This window comes from Cheilinus undulatus, linkage group 17 (genome assembly GCF_018320785.1).
Source record: "Cheilinus undulatus linkage group 17, ASM1832078v1, whole genome shotgun sequence".
NCBI classification, from domain to species: Eukaryota; Metazoa; Chordata; class Actinopteri; order Labriformes; family Labridae; genus Cheilinus; species Cheilinus undulatus.
This window is the reverse complement of record NC_054881.1, coordinates 41,703,365-41,723,528: the sequence shown is the minus strand read 5'-3', so window position 1 is coordinate 41,723,528 and position 20,164 is coordinate 41,703,365. Positions and strand designations below refer to the sequence as shown.

The window sequence follows — 20,164 nt, the reverse complement described above, 5'->3', positions numbered from 1 at the left end:
CTATTTTTAAAGGGTTAAATTTTTTCTGCTAATTTAACCCCTATTTACAGCTATTTCTGCCCTTTTTTGTTACCTTTTGGCATTTTAACCTCCTGAGTTTTAGTTCTGAATCAGTCAATAATTCACTGTGTCAGAGACGTAGAGTTCAGTCCCTAGACCACAAGAGCCTGGACAAAAGTTCTGGAGATCCTGGAAAATTCACTTTAAAATAATGACATTCCCAAAACATAAAAAATCCCCATGAAATACAACAACAACAACAACAACAACAAAAAAAATCTCTGTTAGCTTTTTTAAAAAACAAAACAAAAAAAGTCTAAAGATTGACATTAAATGTTTAAAAAAAAAATCCATGAAAATTCCTGAAAATTTTCAAGAAAATTCCCAAAAATTTCTAATCAAATTCACAAAAATATACCCCCAAATTACAAGGAAAATGAGGGGTCATTTCCAAACATTTCACCCCAAAAATCCAAACAAAGTCCTCACTCCCATTCCCAAAGATATACAAATAAATTCTTGAAATTCCCATTAAAAAGTAACAAAAGATTTTCAGGCACAACACCCACTGCAAAATAATAATAATAATAATAATAATAATGATAATAATAATAATAATGATAATAATAATGATGATAATAATAATAATAATAATGATGATGATGATGATGATGATGATAATAATAATAATAATAATAATAATAATAATAATAATAATAATAATAATAAAATAAAAAAAATCAAACTCTACAAAAATTCAAAAATATTCCAATAAATATACAAGAAATTTCCTGAAAATTTCAAAGCAAATTCTCCAGATATTCCGAGACAATTATTTAAAATTTTATTGAAATTCTGACTTTTTTTTTTTTCTAACATTCTACCAGCAGAAGTCCTCGGGAGGTTCAGTCATATCTTAGAAATACTCTTTATTCCAAATCCATGCTCTTGTTCCAGATTTTCCATCTGTAAAGCACTAGTGTTTTAGAAATTAACCCTTAAAAGTTCACAGGGTGTTTTTGCCTGTTAGTCAATTCTTTTCTTTTCACAATAAAAACCACTCAGATAAATGTTTACCAGGCTCTTGTTTGGAATCTTTATTTATTATTATTTTTCTAGCACAACCTTAACTTTATTAAATGAAAACTGTTTCTAAGTTTTACGTATTTTAGATGTAGAACTTCCAAAAATTTAAAAATAGGGCAAAATAAAACAATAAACTGATTTAAACATTAAAATATGATGTTGGGGAACAAAGGAGGTCTCTATAGGCGTCTGTATGGATGGTTTTTGTGGAAACTATTCTCAAATATTGTTATAAAGCTTTTTTCTTGGGGTACTTTTTTGCACTTTCATGTCAGCTGTATTCTTAAAAATGTGCTTTTTTAAATCTGTTTTGCCTTCTGTCAGGTGATGTTCTTTTTCTGCTTCCTGATGAAGACTTGTTGTGAGTCTAAATCCACAGACATCTCTGGTTAAGAGAGGATTTTTAATCACATCAGAGTGTCTCCAATCTTCAGTTTAGAACCGTTTCAACGTTGGACTTTATTTTCACAAAAATCCATCAAGTTATTTTGTTCATTTTGTTGCCGTACTATAAAAATACTCTTAAAGAGAGACAGAGAAAAAAGAAAATTTAGCTAAAAGGTGAAGTTACAGATTTAAAAACACCAGTAGGCCTGTTGTATTTATCACCCAGCTGTAGGCTTTAAAATATATTTACACAAATCACAAATCTGCACAATCCCATGTAAAACAGGCTGAAATAAGCAAGACTACACTCATGCATGCAATGAAGAGTAAAACGTGTAGGAAACAAAATCCACAGCAAACCAATCAGATAGATTCAACTTTAATCTAAGGAGTCTATGATTATGTGACATCATCATCATATGCTATTTTTATCACATTATTGAATACAAATAAAGACACATGCTGCAGTGAAATCACTTTGTGTGGATATTGTGATTTTTAGGCTCCATTTCAGTCTTTGTTTGATGTTAATAGATCAGTTAGAAAAGGAAATATGATCATTTGCATTTGATATAAAAATTAATTTTACACAGTACAGCTTGCACTGGAATTTTTTTTCTATCATTTCTGCATTTCAAGTCTTTTTTAAATAAATCCCTCTATTCTTTACCATCTGCTAATCCTTTATTACCTCCGCCACAGAGGTTATGTGATCAGGTGGGTTTGTTTGTTTGTTTGTTTGTTTGTTTGTTTGTTTGTTAGCAACACTCAAAAAGCTGTGGACAGATTTTGATGAAATTTTCAGGAAATGTCAGAAATGGCATAAGGAAGAACTGATTAGATTTTGGGACCGATCCGGATCACCATCTGGATCCAGGATTTTTTAAAGGATTCTGTACTATTGGGAGATAGGGCTAATGGTGGAGGTCTGCGCTGTTACCACTTTACACCAGGAGATGGCGGACATGAGTAACTTCAATCCCAGCAGCATTTTTGGGTGAGTTTCTATTCAAAGTTTTAGATTTATAGAGTTTGAAAGACGCACGCTCGGTCGAGGAGACGAGTCAGAGCGTAACAGAGAGAAAGACAGCGAATTGTACCGAGAATACTCAGAATGCTGGGAGGAATAGAGGAATATTCACCCTCTGCCATGACTTCCAGTCATCCGGTGAGACCATGGGTGAGACGGTCAGTGCATCTGTTGGCACCGGCAGGCGATGCTTCCACCATGACAGTCCACCAGTAGCAAAGCTGACGCTTTGCCTCACCGTGTTTCCACCCTACTGAGGAGGGAGGAATTGGTGAATGCCATGGTTGGGGGCACATGGGGACGGATCCAGGAATTTTTTAAAGGATTCTTCACTATTGGGAGATAGGGCCAATGGTGGAGGTCTGTGCTCTCCGAGTGCTTTTCTAGTTCTGTTCTGTATTGTCACTGTTTTGTCATAGGTATAAACCATTTGGTGGTACTATAATAAAATTTTTGCACTTTTTTTAAGAGATGTGCTTTATTCTGTGTGATTTATAAACTTACTTGTATTTGAACACCTGTTCTTTATCTATTATGTCCTGATGAAGACTGAGTGGAAACATGGCCATGGTTAATAAAGGGGTTTAAATTACATCAGAGTGTCTCAGATCTTCAGCTCTGAGCCATTTCTACCCCAAACCTTATTTGCAAATAATCTGGCAAGTCGCTCTTTCATTTTCTGCTGTTATAGTCTGTTTATAGAGCAGCTGATCCTGGTGTAGCACTCGCCCTCCTCTCTTTGGTCTTTTACACTATTTTGCATGCATTTTGGAAGGATTTGAGTATATTCCAGTGTGTTGAATCTTATTTAATTGTGCTGAAACCTGCAAACATGACCTTCATGTTGACTCATGCATGCATCAAATGTCTGACCTCCTCGTCTGTTTATCAAAGGGTTAAAAGAGTCTGAATTAGTTTTGGACATCCAGGTTGAAGCATGAAGTATGGGAATAATGGAGGAGGGGGAACACTGAAGGAAAGCCCCTTTAAATGGAGGTTAAAGAAAAAGGTCGCTCAGACACAGCTGAGGTGTGGGGCTTCCTGTCTAATGCTGCGGCCTATGGGCTGAACTGCAGCACTGCATGATACATGAGGTCCCCAGAATAGCAGAGAGTGAGTGGCTCTGTGTCCACAGCTATTTCTGTCAGGACCATAATGCATTTCTCTGGTAGACTGAAAGATAGAAGAGAGTGAAGTTTGCACTCACTGCACATCTATATTTCACCCCCTCTCTCTCGTGTCTCGCTTATCTCTCCCGCTTGTTTGTGACCTTTAAGGTGAGAGCTCAGAGGGCCGATGGCTCCACAGATTGCTGTGAAGTATCGACGGCGGGGGGCTCCCTCCCTGCTGCAGCGGGTCCGGTCCAGTCTGGCCTGGACCGGTCTCAGAGCAGCACAGGTGTTCTAATAAAAAAGACTTCATTTCCAATAGAGGTCAACAAAACAACCATGAGTGCAGGTCATACAGAGTCAACTCGACTCCACGGCTGAACGGAGCATTGATCCAGCGGGGAAAAACAGACAGCCAGGTACACTTTAGTATCTGCAGCAATTAAAATCCAACATATTCTGAATCTAGGGCAACAACCTGAAGACCAACGCAGCGTCTTTGAGTTTCTTCAAACAGGTCAAAGCACACAGCTCTTTCCAAGGAAAATGACAAAATAGAAGCAAAATCCTGCAAGTCTTAGAAAGTTCAATACTGTAGGTGTATCCTCAGAGTTTATTCTAAAATTAAAGACGAGTGTCAGTTTAAGCTGGGTGAAAAGTGTAAATGTGACTGGAGGGAAAAACAAGCAGGTATTTCTTCTGAAATAAGTCAATAAATAAAAAAAAATCACAACAGCCTCAGAGTGACCAATAGGAACTAAAGCAGGAATATGAACCTCCTTTTTTAAGTTTCTCCCTCTTATTTGGGATCAGTAAGACTAAAAACTCAGCCTAGACCAAAAATGATGCCCATTAATCTCCTGAAGGTCCTGATTCTGCAGAAAATACAGACCCAGATCGGAGTGTCGGCCAGTTGTTTCAAGCAAATTCCCAAGAATGGACGAATACATCCCCCCAAAATTCCATGAAAAAGTTGGAAAATTTGCCAAAACTATCCAAACAAATTCCCTGAAACTTCCATGAAATTCTTAAAATGTTCAAAGGACACAACCTCCAAACCATCCATCAAAATAGCACCAAAATTTACAAATTTCCTAAATTCCCATGAAAATTCTTAAATATTTCAGTGCAGATTCCCCTCAAAAAATCAAATCACATTTTCCAAATAAAAAAAAAAAATCCTTAAAATGAAACCTCAAATGAAACCCTCCAAATTTTGTTTCAAATTTTCCATGAAAATGCTTTAAAACCCCTAAAATCTCAATCTAATGCCTCTAAATTTTCAGTTACGTTTCCCAAATTTCCACAAAAAAAAAGCCAAAATATTTTGGTCCAAATTCCCGACCAAAAAATTAAATCACATTTCACCTAAAACGCTCAATTACCAAATTTGCATTTTTAAAAGTACCCTGAAAATTACAAAAAAAAATCCCCCAAATGTCCAAACAAATTCCCATGGAAATGCCAAAAAGAATTTGAAGCATATTTCCCCAAAACCTCCAATGAAACTCTCAAAAATATTTTCCAAAATTTCTTTGAAAGTGCTTGAAAATTCCCCAAGTTATCTCCCCAAACATCCAAACAGACATGCAAATTTCTTAAGATATTCAAAACGAATTGCACCAAAATAAAAAAATCACCAAAATCCACAAATTTTTCCATGAAAATACCAAAACATTACCATGCAAATTCCCCCCAAAAATGTATATCACATTTCACATCAGAAACTCATTTCCCGACTTTCCATTTCTCAAAAAATCCTGAAAATCTCAAATGATTTCCCCAATATCCAAACAAATTCCCACTGAAATGCAAAAAATGGAAGCATATTGCGCCCAGAACCTCCACTGAAACTTTTCAAAATACAATATTCTTAAAAATTTCCATGAAAGTCTTTAAAAATTCCCCAAGCAAATTCCTAATAAATCCAAACAAAATTCCCCCCAAAATCCATGAAAATTCCTGATAATATCAAAAACTAATTCCCCCAAATGCCTGACCAAATTCCTCTATTCCCACAAAAATGCCAAACAAATTTTAAAGTATATTTCACCCAAACCCTCCATGAAACTCAAAAATATTCCTCAAAATTTCCATGAAAATGTTTGAAAAATTTCCAAGGAAATTCCCCCCAAATAATCCAAACTAATCCCTGAAAAAATCTGAAATTTTTTCTCTCTCATTATTTGAAGCAAATGACTTAAACTTTAATGGAGAATTATCCCTAAAATTCTAGAGGCAGAATGTATTGCTATGTAGTGGGAGAGCTTAATGTCCTCACATGTATACGCAGGGTCTCAGGGGGTTAAAGCCTAATAAAAGCACTCTCAGACCCGACTATTGTGCTCTACTACAGGTGTGAGGATTGTACTTACACAGTGCATAAGAACCGGGCTGACACACCCAGTACCTTATGTAATAAATGGACTTAAAGTGGTGAAAAATCCCATTTTCAGCCTGCAAGTGAACTACAGAATGTGCCGTGTCTCCACCTACTCCTCTTCTGCTCGCTTTTTCTCTCTCTCTCTGCTTCCTCACTCAACCAGCCATACTGAATAATAAATAGCTTCAACCCCAGCTGCCAATCACACCACGCATATTGCAATTCAGCTCAACTCGGTCTCGGTTTCTCACATAAAGCCGGACTGATTTTCTTATTTAAAAAAAGGCCCTGACTGTTTAAAATATCCCCCGTTAGCTGGGATAGACACGAGCCTGACATAGACATTCTTACTCATGCATGCGTGTAAAAGGTGTCTTATGATGCTTGTTTGTGGGATGCTATGTAGGTTGCATGTGTCAAAGGGGGCGGCCATGGCGGCGCCATCTGTTCAGTCAGGTGTCTGAGACATGCTTTAGGATGTGGGCTTGAAGCCGAGGGGGAGCCGCTAGGTGAGGAACAGATGCCGCTTCTCTGGCTGCTTACTATTCTTCTCTGTGTGAGCGCCAGGCAGCAGCCAAATCCTCAGGCTGAGGGGATAGAGGTGAATAAATGCGGGCAGAATTGAAGGAGGAGAGAGAACTACTAATCAGGTGTCTCCCTGCTCCCCGCGGCCAGATGTTAAAAAAGGAGGCACAGCTGCCCTGTCTGTCTCAAACTGCGTGAGACTTTTGAAGCAAGCTGGGTAATGTGGTCATTAAGAGTGCTAAGAGAGCGAGCAGCTTTCAGCATCAAAGGTCAAGGCCAAACACACTGCTTCTTTTTTACACCTTGTGAGTTAGGATTGAAACAGCAGAGGCCAAACAGCATGGCACTATTACACTGGATTAGTCACCATACTGTACCTTATACTCAACCATTAGACACAAAAAGACCACACCGTATCATACCACTGTACCACATACAACACCGAGCCTTATCATGGCAAACAATGTTGGTTATCAGGGTTTGGGGGGCTAATCTGAGGACGCCCTGACAGCTCATCTCCACATTCAAACTGCATGAAAACTTTATTTTGTTTAAGAAGATGGTAAGTAAGATATGCATGAGCTTGTAGCGGAGCATAGTGGAGCAAAGGAACGCCACTGGCACTGCTTTCTGCCGCCGTAATCCATCAGGGCATCATAAATCCTGATATTGAAACAGATTTAGGCTGCAAATATGTTGAAGCACACAGTGAAATCTCCTCATCAAAATGTTTGTTTACAAGATTGGCGCAGTAGCACTGGCTCGAGCTGAAACTTTGAACGCAGGCTTCATGTTCTAAAGGCGGCCATGTTTGATTTTGTTTTAAGAGTTTGTAGCAAGAAAATCAAAAATGAACCACAGGCCACATTTGGCCCCTGGGCCATAGTTTGGACACATCTGCCATATAGCATACTATACTGCACTGTGAAATAAGTTACTATGCCAAATTAAGCAACACCAAACGATCCTCCATAGTACAGCATAGCATAGCATGGCATAGTATTCCATGCCATGCCAAGCCAAACCAAACCAAGCCATGCCAAGCAATGCCAAGCCATGCCATGCCACGCCACACCATGCTACAACATATACCAGACCAAACCATGCCATACCATACCAAGCCAAGCCAAGCCATGCCATGCCACGCCACTCCAATCCAATCCAATCCAAACCATACCATACCAATTACACCGTGTCACAGCATTGCCATATACCACACCCCGGAGTTAGAAGCAGATCTTACTGTACCGTACAATATATTACTACACAAAACTAAGCAATACCGTACAACGCTCTATAGTAAAGCATAGTATACCAAACCACATCACACCATTCCTTACTAAACCATTAATCACAAAATATTATATATTACAGTATAACAACACAACACAATATCATAACAGCACATAACCAAAAATATCATAGAGTATAAGATCGATTTAATACTTAATAAATGAGGAAATACATTCCATAGATTTTCACCAATTTAAGTCAGGATAGGATAAAATTTTATAAAAATATTTCTGGTATGATAACACAAAATACTTCATTCATGATACAGCAGTATGATGACTGATATCATAATATCACAGTTTTAAAGTGACGTCATGATAAGACGCTATCTTATATGATATTATTCTGGTAGTTAAGTCTCCATATTAGATTTTAAACATTGTGTATTAAACTTAGTCGAGGGAAGAAAACTATTTTGTGTTTTTGTCCCTTTTTTCCAACTACTGAAGGTCAACTTTCTTTTACAAAGTCAGTTTTCAGTGGAACACCAAATTTCACTTTCTCTTTACTCTGTGCAGAGAAACACAGCTGAATGAAAACACCACTTCTACATCACAGCCAACTTAGTATTAGATGGATAAACTAGGGCTGAGTCTATTTAAGACTGAGATTATTTTGACTCATGTTACTAAGTGGGTGTGAATCGTTGCTCTGAATGGAAAGATAGTTTTTTTTTGTCATTCTCATTTTGATTGAGAAAAATGTACAAAAATATCTTTAGAGCAAAAACATGCATTAAACTGGTTTTCTGACTCACATTAAGGTTTAATAGATATTGCACAGTCATTTTAGATTTAACCTAAATTTGGATTAATTGCACAGCTTTAATGCAGATCTCACAAAATCTGACAACAACCCCTTTACCTTAACTAACATGTATTTCTAACAGGCCTGGTTATATGTTATCAGACTGTTGTAATGACAAAATTTAACATTTTTAATCGTGATTAATCTCAGGATTTCTGTAGTTAATAGTGACTTATCACACCCTTTTTACTGAATTCTAAAATTCCACTATGTTGCATTTAGCACTGTTTGGATTTTTCTACTGACTTAACCAAGGGTAAATAAATTCCAGTGTCAGTACAGACCTGCTTTTAATGGTGTATCAGAGATTTTAACATGGTTTTAACCACAAAGAAAGGAATTTATGTGCTGAAAAGGGAATTAGTCAGCAGTTAAAGGTAAATGTTTGATAACAAAAGGCTCAGGTGATTTTTGACTTGAATAAATGAGACATTAAGGTGCAGCGGTGGACTTATTTTACATCACTATGTCTGCAGGGAGATGCTGCAGTGGCTTATGTTTGCAAGCAAAAATAAAGCCTGCAATTAATCTCGATTTTTAAAAAAGCACACTGATTGTGGAGTGTAGTTTAATGCCATTAATCTTGACAGCTCGAGTTTCAAAACTATTCCTATACTATGTACCAGAGGCTCTCAACAGGGCACCAGGACCCATTACCATGAGAAATCAGAACCCCAATTTAAACCAAAGAATTTATTCAATGGAAATTGTTGCAGCTTGGACCTTAACTAAGCATGGTTGAACCAAGACACACGCTTGAAAAGCACAGTTACAGAAAAGCATGCATAGCTTTTATTTTTACTCCATTTCGCTTAGATAACATTGAAATTTAATAAATTTCTCACAGAATTAACTCAGTACTTCTGGGAAACCGACTTTATCCAAAGAAAAGAAGAAAGAAAAAGTACAATCTTGAGAAAAAGAATCAAATGACCTTGTTATCACAGGAAATTTAAGTAGAATAATAAGTTCAAGGCTTCTGCACATCACAGACTTTTACAGGCATATCTATGGTTGAGAACCACTGCTGTACAACTATGTTCCACTGCAAACTGAAGCTCAGCATTACCTCCTCCACCCCAGCCTCCTCCTTTATAGACTAAAGCTCCACCGCCTCCTCCCCAGCCTCCTCCTTTATAGCATAAAGCTCCACCTCCTCCACCCCAGCCTCCTCCTTTATAGCATAAAGCTCCACCGCCTCCTCCCCAGCCTCCTCCTTTATAGCATAAAGCTTCACCTCCTCCACCCCAGCCTCCTCCTTTATAGACTAAAGCTCCACCGCCTCCTCCCCAGCCTCCTCCTTTATAGCATAAAGCTCCACCTCCTCCACCCCAGCCTCCTCCTTTATAGCATAAAGCTCCACCGCCTCCTCCCCAGCCTCCTCCTTTATAGCATCAAGCCTCACCTCCTCCACCCCAGCCTCCTCTTTTATAACATAAAGCCTCACCTCCTCCACCCCAGCCTCCTCCTTTATAGCATAAAGCTCCACCGCCTCCTCCCCAGCCTCCTCCTTTATAGCATCAAGCCTCACCTCCTCCACCCCAGCCTCCTCTTTTATAACATAAAGCCTCACCTCCTCCACCCCAGCCTCCTCCTTTATAGCATAAAGCTTCACCTCCTCCACCCCAGCCTCCTCCTTTATAGCATAAAGCTTCACCTCCTCCACCCCAGCCTCCTCTTTTATAACACAAAGCTTGTTGCACCCTCAGATTCATGCTACTATAGATTTATTGCTTTTCAGCTTTTTTACTGTACCCATTGTCATAAATGTATCCATGCAGGGTTTCTACTTATGGTTTCCCAAAAAAGTTAGCACATGCTGCTTGACTAACCCAGGAAGCATCTTTTGAGCAGAGCCTTCTCTGCTGAGTAAAACTGTAGATGCATTTTGTTAGAATGAATGACAAGAGTGTTCCTGACTGAGATATATCTAGTAAAAAAATGTTATTCTTACTGCATCAAAGGTTTAATTTGCAATCAAGTGCATAATAAGAGATCAATACATGGCGTCTTGCATTGATACAACATTGCCATATTGTCAAAACATTTCTATTTTGCCTGGCAATGAGTATTAAACTCCATTTATTGTGATTTACTGCTTTTCAGACAGCAAATTATTTCTCAATGGAACTTTTCTTCCCCTGATGGCTGCATTATCTAATAAGAAAAGGTTTTCAGTCAATGTGAAGTTCAGCTGCTGCTGAACTATTACAGTTATTTGGAACAAAGAGCTTGAAAATAAAAAGAACCAGAGGAGGAAAACTGGATCTTAACATACAAATGAAATTAAGTAATAATGCCTGAAGCTTCTGCTTAGTGCCAGTGAGGTGGACTTTGGCACATTGAATAATGAATAAGCATCTATTTTTCTGCACAAAGTACAAGTGTTTGCAATATATTTGTTTCAGATTTATTCAAGGTATTCAAGCTCCAAAGATAAGGTTGCATTCACATTACTGCAAGATTGAACCCTCAGGCATCACTTTAATTTACTACCCTTTAAAGCCATTAAGGACAAAAACGTCCACTTCCAAAAATGGCAACAAAAATAGTATACAGTAATATTTTTTACAGCTTTTTTTTGGTCAAATCTTTTGATCAACTTCAGTTCTAATCAAAACAATCGATTATTGAATAATTTTCAAGATTTAACCCTTTAAATGCCAGTTTGATTACAGGATGGTCATATTTTTTTGAAAAACCAACACAAAACAGTAATTATTTTACAGATAACTAATGTTGGGGGGGTGGGGGGTGTTTCTTTAAGTCAGTCCAGGGTATGTCAAACATCAGCCAAAATACTGACTTTGATGCATTTTTAGTTTTTGTGTAGCGTCTGATTTCAAATTCACTACGCTTTCGAGTCATGAAGGACAAAAACGTCCCATTGACTCCCATTTAAACCACATTTTTTTTAATCTCATAGCCATTTCATGATATAATCATGCATTCTGTAATGTTATGGTTTCTTTTTTTGAGAAAAATAGTTAAATTTGTCATTTTTACTGTTCATCAACAAAGCCATTGCCCCATTATAGGCCTGTGCGTGAAAAGCCTGTCATTTCAATAGTTTTTGTTCTTGTGTTATTGAGCTTATCAGGATATTTCAAGATAGTGTTTGTATGTGTGCATGATTGCAAATGACTGAATGTTTGGTAGTTTTGAGTACAGCTGAAGTTGATAACAGAGATTTATGCCCAAAAAAAAAAAAAGCAGAAAAAAAATATTAATCTGTTAAGTTTTCATAGCAGTTTTTTGGAAGTGGACATTTTTGTGGTGGTAAATTTGTTTCACAGTGTTCCCCTGACCTATTAGAGCAACTGAAATTAGAATTCAAAAATCTGCCTAGAAAGAAACTTTGTTGTAAAAACAGAGACCATATGCACTAACACAGCTAAACGGTGAGCAGAGAAAGAGGAAACATTTGCCCAAATGGACAAAAATGTCAGCGCTTTGCATACGTTAAGAGTGTCAAAATAATTCTGCTACACTTTAAAGTAGGCTTCTGTGCACCCACCCTCCATGAGCAACCTGCATTAAAAAGCCTCTCTATTTCCAGATACACCTCTCACTTTTTATATCTGTGTTCAAACAGAGATGTGCGGAGGCCTGCTGGTGCTCAAGGTTTCTATAGCCAGGCCAGTATAAATAGAGCCTGTCAGTGTCTCTTTTGTTTCTGTTCTCCAGGAAGAGAGCAGACTAATATCGACTTACCTTCAAACACATGTCACACCACTCTGAGTCCATCAGACCGACACTGCCGCTGTAACACGGGCCCTGACCCGCACTGTGCGGTGCTCGACTGTCACGAGACCCAAAGTGAAACACGCTCCCTTCCCCTCTCTTCCTCTGGACTGATGGCTTCCATCAATCAGTGCAAACAGCCCCATTGTTCGATTGTGTCAGCATCTTTGTGCACTCTGCAGCTGCACTGTGTGTGTAGTTCAGATTATTGGCTCAGTATAAGGAGGCTCCAGCTTTGATTTAATTACAAATTAGGCTGCACATGTGTACGTCTAAAGCAAGCTGTTGCTCCATGAATAAGCAATGTCCCTGAGCACTGACATTCCTCATAAATCTACAGGGGAGGTAGCAATATTGCATCAATAATATTGCTCTAACGCAGCAGTTTTCAAAGTGTGAGGCGGGCCTCCCCTGGGGGGCGCCACAGAGCTTCAGGGGAGCCATAAACCAGAAAAAAAAGTGATTTCCTTTTCCAACCTCTGCTGTGCATTTTGCAAAATGGATAGACTTATAGTTACTATAGGGACTATGCTATAGAGCAGTGTTACTTAACCAAAGAGCCACAGTTTTGAAAAATATCTTTGCAAGAGCCACAATCTAAGAGGCGAAAAGTGGCAAAAACAGCTTGAAGTAGCAATAAATACAGGTTAAAGGTGGCAAAATGGTCAGAAAGCAGCAAAAAATCTGTGAAAAGGGGCAAAAATGGGGAGAAAAGGGTGAGAAGTGACAAAAAAGTGAGTGGAAAGTGATTTAAATGGGAAAAAGCAGGCAAGAGTGGCAAAAATGGTCAAAAACCAAGGAAACAAGTGGTATGTATTGGTAGTTTAAATGGACTAAAAGTGGCAAAAATTTGTTAAAAAAGGACAAAAAATGGGGGAAAAAAAGGAAACAAGTGGTATTAAATGGCAATGGGAAGCTTAAAAAACCAATGAAAGGGGGCAAAAAATGGGATAAAAGTGGCAAAAATTGGGAAAAAAGGGCAAAAAATGGGATAAAAGTGGCAAAAATTGGGAAAAAAGGGCAAAAAATGGGATAAAAGTGGCAAAAAATTGGGAAAAAGAGCAAAAATTGGGAAAAAGGGAAACAAGTGGTATTTAATGGCAATGGGCAGCTCAAATGGACAAAAAATGGCAAAAATTGTAAAAAAAAAAAAAACAACATAAAAAAGGGCAAAAAATGGGATAACGTGGCAAAAAAAATGGGAAAAAAGTGACAAAAAGATATAGCAAAAATGAGCAACAAAAGAGGAAAAAAAGGATATTTAATGATGACAGGTAGCTCAAATAGCCAAAAAAAAAAAAAAAAATGCAATGGCATTATAAGTGAATAAGCAGGAAAGGCAGATGTTTAAGGCCATTTGCAAACCAAAATATCCAAAATATATGAACATTAAAACTGTTTAAAGATTAGACATAAATGTTTGAACTGTTTTTGTGGGCGGGGGTCCACTAATGAATCATTTCTTCTTGGGGGGGCTCACTCTCACACACTCTGAGGACCCCTGGTCTAACACACTGGATATCAGGGCCAGCCGGGTTTGCAGCAACCTACTTTCCAGCACATTTTATTGAGTTTGTCACTTGTGGCGGAGTATATTACAGAGCTGCAGCCAACAGAGATTAATTTATTGATAGTACCTCAGTGGCATATTTGATTTTTTTGTTTTTTTCTTGTAGCCTCCAATTACCGACCACAATTGGATTCACACAAGAGTGAAGAACATGAAATATGACTGGAGCAAGGGCAATTAAATCATCAGATTCTTCAGCTTAGTGTTGGCAGGGCCCTGGCAATAAACAAACCCCCTCCCTCTCACACCAACTCTCTCTCTCTCTCTATCAACCTTGAGGATTTATACTGGCAACACTTACACGCAACTATTGCTGCAAATTGGCTTGCAGAAAGCAGGTAGTAATTCTGGTTCCCTGCTGGTAATCACTGCTTTTACTACTGCTGAGATGAGTTGCTTTACATTGCTGGACTTAATGTTCCTGTCCTCCTCACATACACAGTCAGTGTGGTCACTGAGCATGCCCAAACACCTTCTCTGAGACACTGGTGCTTTGATTTAAGAGCAGCCCACATTGCAACAATGAAGGGAAATCTACAGGCTGGTTTGTGTCAGAGTAGTTGTGCTAAATGAGCAGCACAGTTCTGACCAGGCTCTGCCCGTTAAGCGCGATGTATTCACATCATGTAATCCCAGCCGTTAATCTGTCTGAGCAGGGTAGAGGGCTAATTCACCGGGGTTTATTCTGCGAGGTAGCCGGGCAATCTCTCTCTAGATCTGAAGCCAATTAACTCCAGGGTTCTGCTTTCATTCGGTTCTGAATCACGGGGTGGAAAATGGTGTGAAATGAGGAACCTACTTGGGTGAGTTCTGTGCCCATGAAGATGAGGAGAATCAGAGTCAGGAGCTTGCTCGCAGGCTGCATCTCGTGCCTCCGGTGTTGGTGGACCAGCGGTCTCACATGCAGATCGAGTCCCTTTGCGTCCCCCCGCGCGCAGCAGTCCTTTCCTCCTGGATCTCTCGTGCGTTTTTTTTTTTGTTTGTTTGTTTGTTTATCGCTGTGATTTTTTTGGTACCTCTCAGAAACCCAGTATCAGAAAGCGACTGGTCTGTTTCGCGGACTCGTTTCTGTGCATATTCATTTCATATCGGGAGCCTCTATCTTCCCTCGGTGCCTCTCCCCTCCGTCGCTCTCTTCTTCTGCGTGGCCGCACTTTTATTTGTCGCTGCGTCGGACTGGCATGAGCATCGGGCTCAGAGACTGGCGAACACTGTCGTCTACACACGGCTATGAAAGCCCTCACTCCCGGTATCGCCAAAAGTTTACCTCCCCGCCTCGAGCTGCCGTGTGAGCTCTCGATGAAAAAATGAGAGTGACGGCGCTGTTCATGGTGCTGAAAGCGGAAGTTGCATCGCCGGGAGAGGGAGATTTAAACTGGCAACAACACGGGAGGGAGAGAGCCTTTCCAACCTGATACCAGTTTATAGAAGATCATTCTGGTCATCATTCATTCCTACCTGGACTGGTTTTTATTTCTACTGAATAACCGATTCAACGAAACTATTCTGGCACAAGAAAATAGGTCTGTTTGTTAAAGTGGCTCATGAATATGCCCCCCTCGTGGCCCAATTGTTGAAAAACCCGTGCTAAAGTGTCCTTGAGAGCCAAACCCATGCTAAAGTGCCCACTTTGGAGCCAAAACCCGTGCTAAAGTGCCCTTGAGAGCCAAACCCGTGCTAAAGTGCCCTCTTTGGAGCCAAAACCCGTGCTAAAGTGCCCTCTTTGGAGCCAAAACCCGTGCTTAAGTGTCCTTGAGAGCCAAACCCATGCTAAAGTGCCCACTTTGGAGCCAAAACCCGTGCTAAAGTGTCCTTGAGAGCCAAACCCATGCTAAAGTGCCCTCTTTGGAGCCAAAATGCATTAAAGTGCCCTCTTTGGAGCCAAAACCCGTGCTAAAGTGCCCTCCTTGTTGGCAAAACCCACTAAAGTGCCCCCTTGGCTGGTTAAAAGGTGTGTTTAAGTACCCTCCTCATTGGCAAACACACTAAACTGCCCTCTTAGGTGGAAAAACACACTAAACTCCAGAAGAGCATTAGGACCAAGAAATACTATGAAACATTACTGTTGCAATCACTTCTATGTTGGGCCCTTTTTTGATCTACATTGATCCAGAACTATATCTGACAGAACCAGTTTGGATTATCTGGTGCTAATATGGTGTTAAAATGCACCAGAACACAGGAAATGGCATCTACTTCATTGAAAGTGTTCTGAGGAAGACCCCCAGACCCCCTAGGGATTTACTGATTTATTTCTGTGTTCCTCACAGTCCAGCGTTGAATCTCCACAGTTCTTAGATGCTGATCCTAACTACAGACTAACCTGAGTAGTCTGTGTAGTTAGTCTGTTTTAAGGCTCTATAATGCGCCATCTGTAGAACATAGAAACATGTCTAAAGTGCCCTCGAAAACACGCCAAACTTAGTGCCCTCTGCAGTGGCGAGAACGCGCTGGATGTGCCCTTTTTTTTTTTCGCCCCACCCTTGAAAAAGTCTGTGCACGCCACTGGTCAGGCTATCAAAACTTAGCATTCAAAAACCTGACCTGCAAAACCTGATGACAAAACGTTTAATAAAGAAGAGTAAGAAGCCTGCTTACAGGAAAAAGCTCGTCCTGCATGAAACGCCCAGTAGCTAATGTTGCTAAGTCCAAATCTAACAAAGCCACGTTAGCTTCATGAGCTAAGATATTCCTTTTAAGTGGAGGGGGACCTGGACCTGGATAACTTTATTTTAGGTGTTCAGGTGTATTTTAGGCACTTCGGACCAATGTCGAAGACCACGTGTATTCAAAGAAAACAAAAACTTTTTTCTAGTTCACTGCGATGCAGAGTTTATGTAAGATTTATAACAAATAAAGATTATTATAATACCTAAGAACATGCTGCTGCAGCGTAGGCATCAGATAAATTGTTCTATTGCAGATTGTTAAAACAGCTTTTACCCTGAAGTAAAAAGTAGGCTGAACATTTAAAACGTTCCCATCCCCCACATTTGGAACCTTTAATCATCCTCGATAAACTACAACACCCACAGAGATTAGCGGGACTTTTAATTCGAAGTTCTGAGGTAACACACAAATGACTGAACCCTGTAAAATCGGATTTATTTCTCTGCTCCTCAACCAGACATGCTTTATTCTTTCAGCTATGCAGAGCAGCACTTTAATACTTTAACACTGTGTTTCTGTGTGGGTAGTCCAGCACTTAGGCCTTTGTGAATGTCAACAGTAGGCACTTAATTGGGTGGTCATGTGGTTCTTAAAATGCTCTGCCTGCTACTGTCTCAACCACATTTTGCTCTGATAGATTGGTAGCTCATAAATTTCTGAAATGAATTCTCTTTCTGTGCCACTTTAGATCCACGGGGCTTTTGTTAGTAGAAGCATCAGGGTGAGTTCAAATCTCTAGTCTCTTATCCAGATCCTAAGTGTGTGTCGAGGAGAGCTTTCCAGATATAAAGGAAAAGATCTTCAAAATAAAAGGGGGACTCAAGTTCGAAGAGAAAGGGTTACAGAAAAGTGATTCAGCTGAATATTTCCATAGTTTTCTACATGGTAGTGTCAGTTAAATTAAATATGCAATGTAAAATAAGTGACTACATATTCAACCCCTTTAAAGTGGTCCAGTCAACTGGTGCCAGTAGAGGTGGGGGTCACCTGAGTGCAGTGAATGTGTAGTACAGTGGTTTTTAAACTTTTTTCACCCAAGGCACGCCATATTTAAATCAATACAGAATAAACTTTTTTAAATAAAGTCACAGTCAAGGTGGCCTATAAGGGGAGATAAAGGGGAGAGCTTTCTGGGGCCCAGACAACTGGGGGATCATGGAGGTGGCAAAAGTGGGCAAAAAGTGGCTAAACAAGTCAGAAATGGGCAAAAATTGGTATATAAAAAAACAAGTGGCCAATCAATGGGTTAAAATTGGTTAAATCTTGTTGAAAGTGTCAAAATAGTGACAAAAATGGGTTATAATTGGTCTAAAAGGATTAACTGCATAAAAAGGTGGTAAAAATGGGATAAAAGTGATAAGAAAAAAGGGCAAAACTGTGCAAACAGTGGCAAAATACATCACAAGTGGCAGAAAAGTGGTAAGATGGGTCGAAGTTACTACAAGGTGTTATAATGGAGTTAAATGGGGTGGGAGAAAATGGCGAAAACTTGGCCAAACAACAACAAAATTGGGCAAAAAGTGGCAAAAAGGTAACAAAAATTGGTTAAATGTGGTAAAAAGTTCCAAAAAAGTGGAAAAGAAATCAGTCAAAAGAAGTGGCAAAATGGGTAGAAAAATCGTTTAACTTGGTTAAAAAAGCACAGATGAATAACTTTAACACTAATTCAACCCAATAATAGCTCGCCATGCTTTTTTAGCTCTTCATGAGGTAACTGTTAGCCAGGATGCTAGCACCAATGCTACTGACTGACTACCCTGAAGGCGCTCCAAGCTTCAGCAGCTGAGATGGAGAGACTCTGCAGACAACAACTGTTGGCCGGGTTCTTCAGCAGTCAGAGCTTCATGGGATTAAATCTCGAGTAAAGTTCACCAAAAGGCATGTGGGAGGCTCCATGGTCAAGTGGGAGAAAGTTCTTTGGTCTGATGAGACCAAAATTGTGCTGTTTTTGCCATCAGACAAAACCATCCCCACTTTGAAGCACGGTGGTGGCAGCATCATGCTGTGGGGATGCTTCTGAGTCGCCGACCCTCGAGCGTTTGTTAAGGTAGAGGGTAAAATGAATGAGGTAAATAAAGAAGCATGGAGTAACATTGAGTCCAGATGTTTGAGAGCTGTGACTGCAGCCACAGGTGACTCTACTAAATACTGACCTGAAGGGGTGAATAGGTTTGTTTTTGCCTTTTTTTTTTTCGCCAAATAAGCCAAAAGTATATCGACAATGATTGATTTATAAAATCAGTAAAAGGGGAAAATAACCAAGAGTGTGAATATTTTTAAAGGCACTCTAACACAAATAAAATGTGCAAACCACCGTCTATATTTATGAAAGAAATCAGGGAATTATAAAGTGTTAAAGCCTGATAGGCTTTCTCACTACACACCATGGTAATACTTTCTGCTTTAGAATTTTTCAGATTTTTTCTGGACTGTCCTAAAGTATTAGTAATTCACATGAAATACTGGGAGAAATTTAATGACAATTTCAGGGATTTCCACGAATAATTTTGAGATTATTTCTTGTAAGTTTTCATGGAATTTGTTTGTATATTTTATATAGTATTTGGTATATTTTGACAGTTCCATTGTAACTTTTATTGCAGTGAAATTTTTGAGTATTTTATAAAAATTTTGGGGTTTTTTTTTAACGTTGAAGAGATTTGGAGGAACTGCCATTTTTTGTGTTAATATGGAAAATTCGTTTGTATTTTGGGGTGAATTTAATTTGAATTTCTTGGGAATGATTTGCTTCTGAATTTTTAGGTATGCTCACAGAAACTTGGGAATTTTAGTTTTTAATTTTGGGAATCTGATATGGAATTGGGAGGTGTTTTTTCCTTTGATATTGCTCAAATGTAAAGGAATTTTCAGAAGAATTTGTTGGCATTTTTGGGAGAATTTTCTGACGTTTGTTGTGGATCAGTTTGCTTTGGGATTTTGGGGATTTCTTTTGAAATTTTTCAGGAATTTAAATGGAATTTTTAATAAAAACTTAGGTTTTATAATAAAGTTTAGTTGAGACATTTGAGGAATACTTGAAGAAATTTGGGGTAGTTTTTATGGGAATTATAAAAACATGATTAAGAATTTTTAACTGATATTTTGGCAGTTTCTTTGGAGTTTTAGAGAATTTGTGTTGATATTAGATGAAAAATCTTGTCCTAATTAATTCCTGGTTAAAGAGAAGGCTAAGCTTTTTAAACTCATCAGGTCTTAATGATTCTGAGTAAGTGGAAGAAACTAAAACTGCATTCCAAACAGAAGCTCAGGTGTCAGGAGGATACTCTCACACAATGCAGACAAGCTCTCTGCGAGTTTACTCTGTTGAAATAAAAACTTAGTGGAATGAACTTTTTTAGTCCCTGGAACACTTTGCTGCTGACTGAGTGAGGAAGAGCCACCGCCACCATCTCTAATGAGCACAAGACAGCTTTGTCTATCCTTCTGCTTTAGGAGCATCAACAAATCGAGCTACCGCGTTAGCACAGGCATGCTACCGAGTCAAGCGCTGCCATAACTGAGATCAGCTGATCTCACGCAAGCCCTCCTCAGCCGATGGC

General features: G+C 39.1%; 1 protein-coding gene across 1 annotated transcript in view; it reads right to left on the bottom strand.

The window, feature by feature from the left end:
• Positions 1-15,226, bottom strand: part of olfm1b (olfactomedin 1b) — a 52,536-nt gene extending 37,310 nt beyond the window's left edge. The window contains exon 1 of the mRNA XM_041810881.1: positions 14,734-15,226. Coding sequence (XP_041666815.1) covers positions 14,734-14,799 — 66 coding nt within the window. The 5' untranslated portion in view covers positions 14,800-15,226. The remainder of the gene's footprint in view (positions 1-14,733) is intronic.
• Between the last annotated feature and the right edge of the window lie 4,938 nt (positions 15,227-20,164).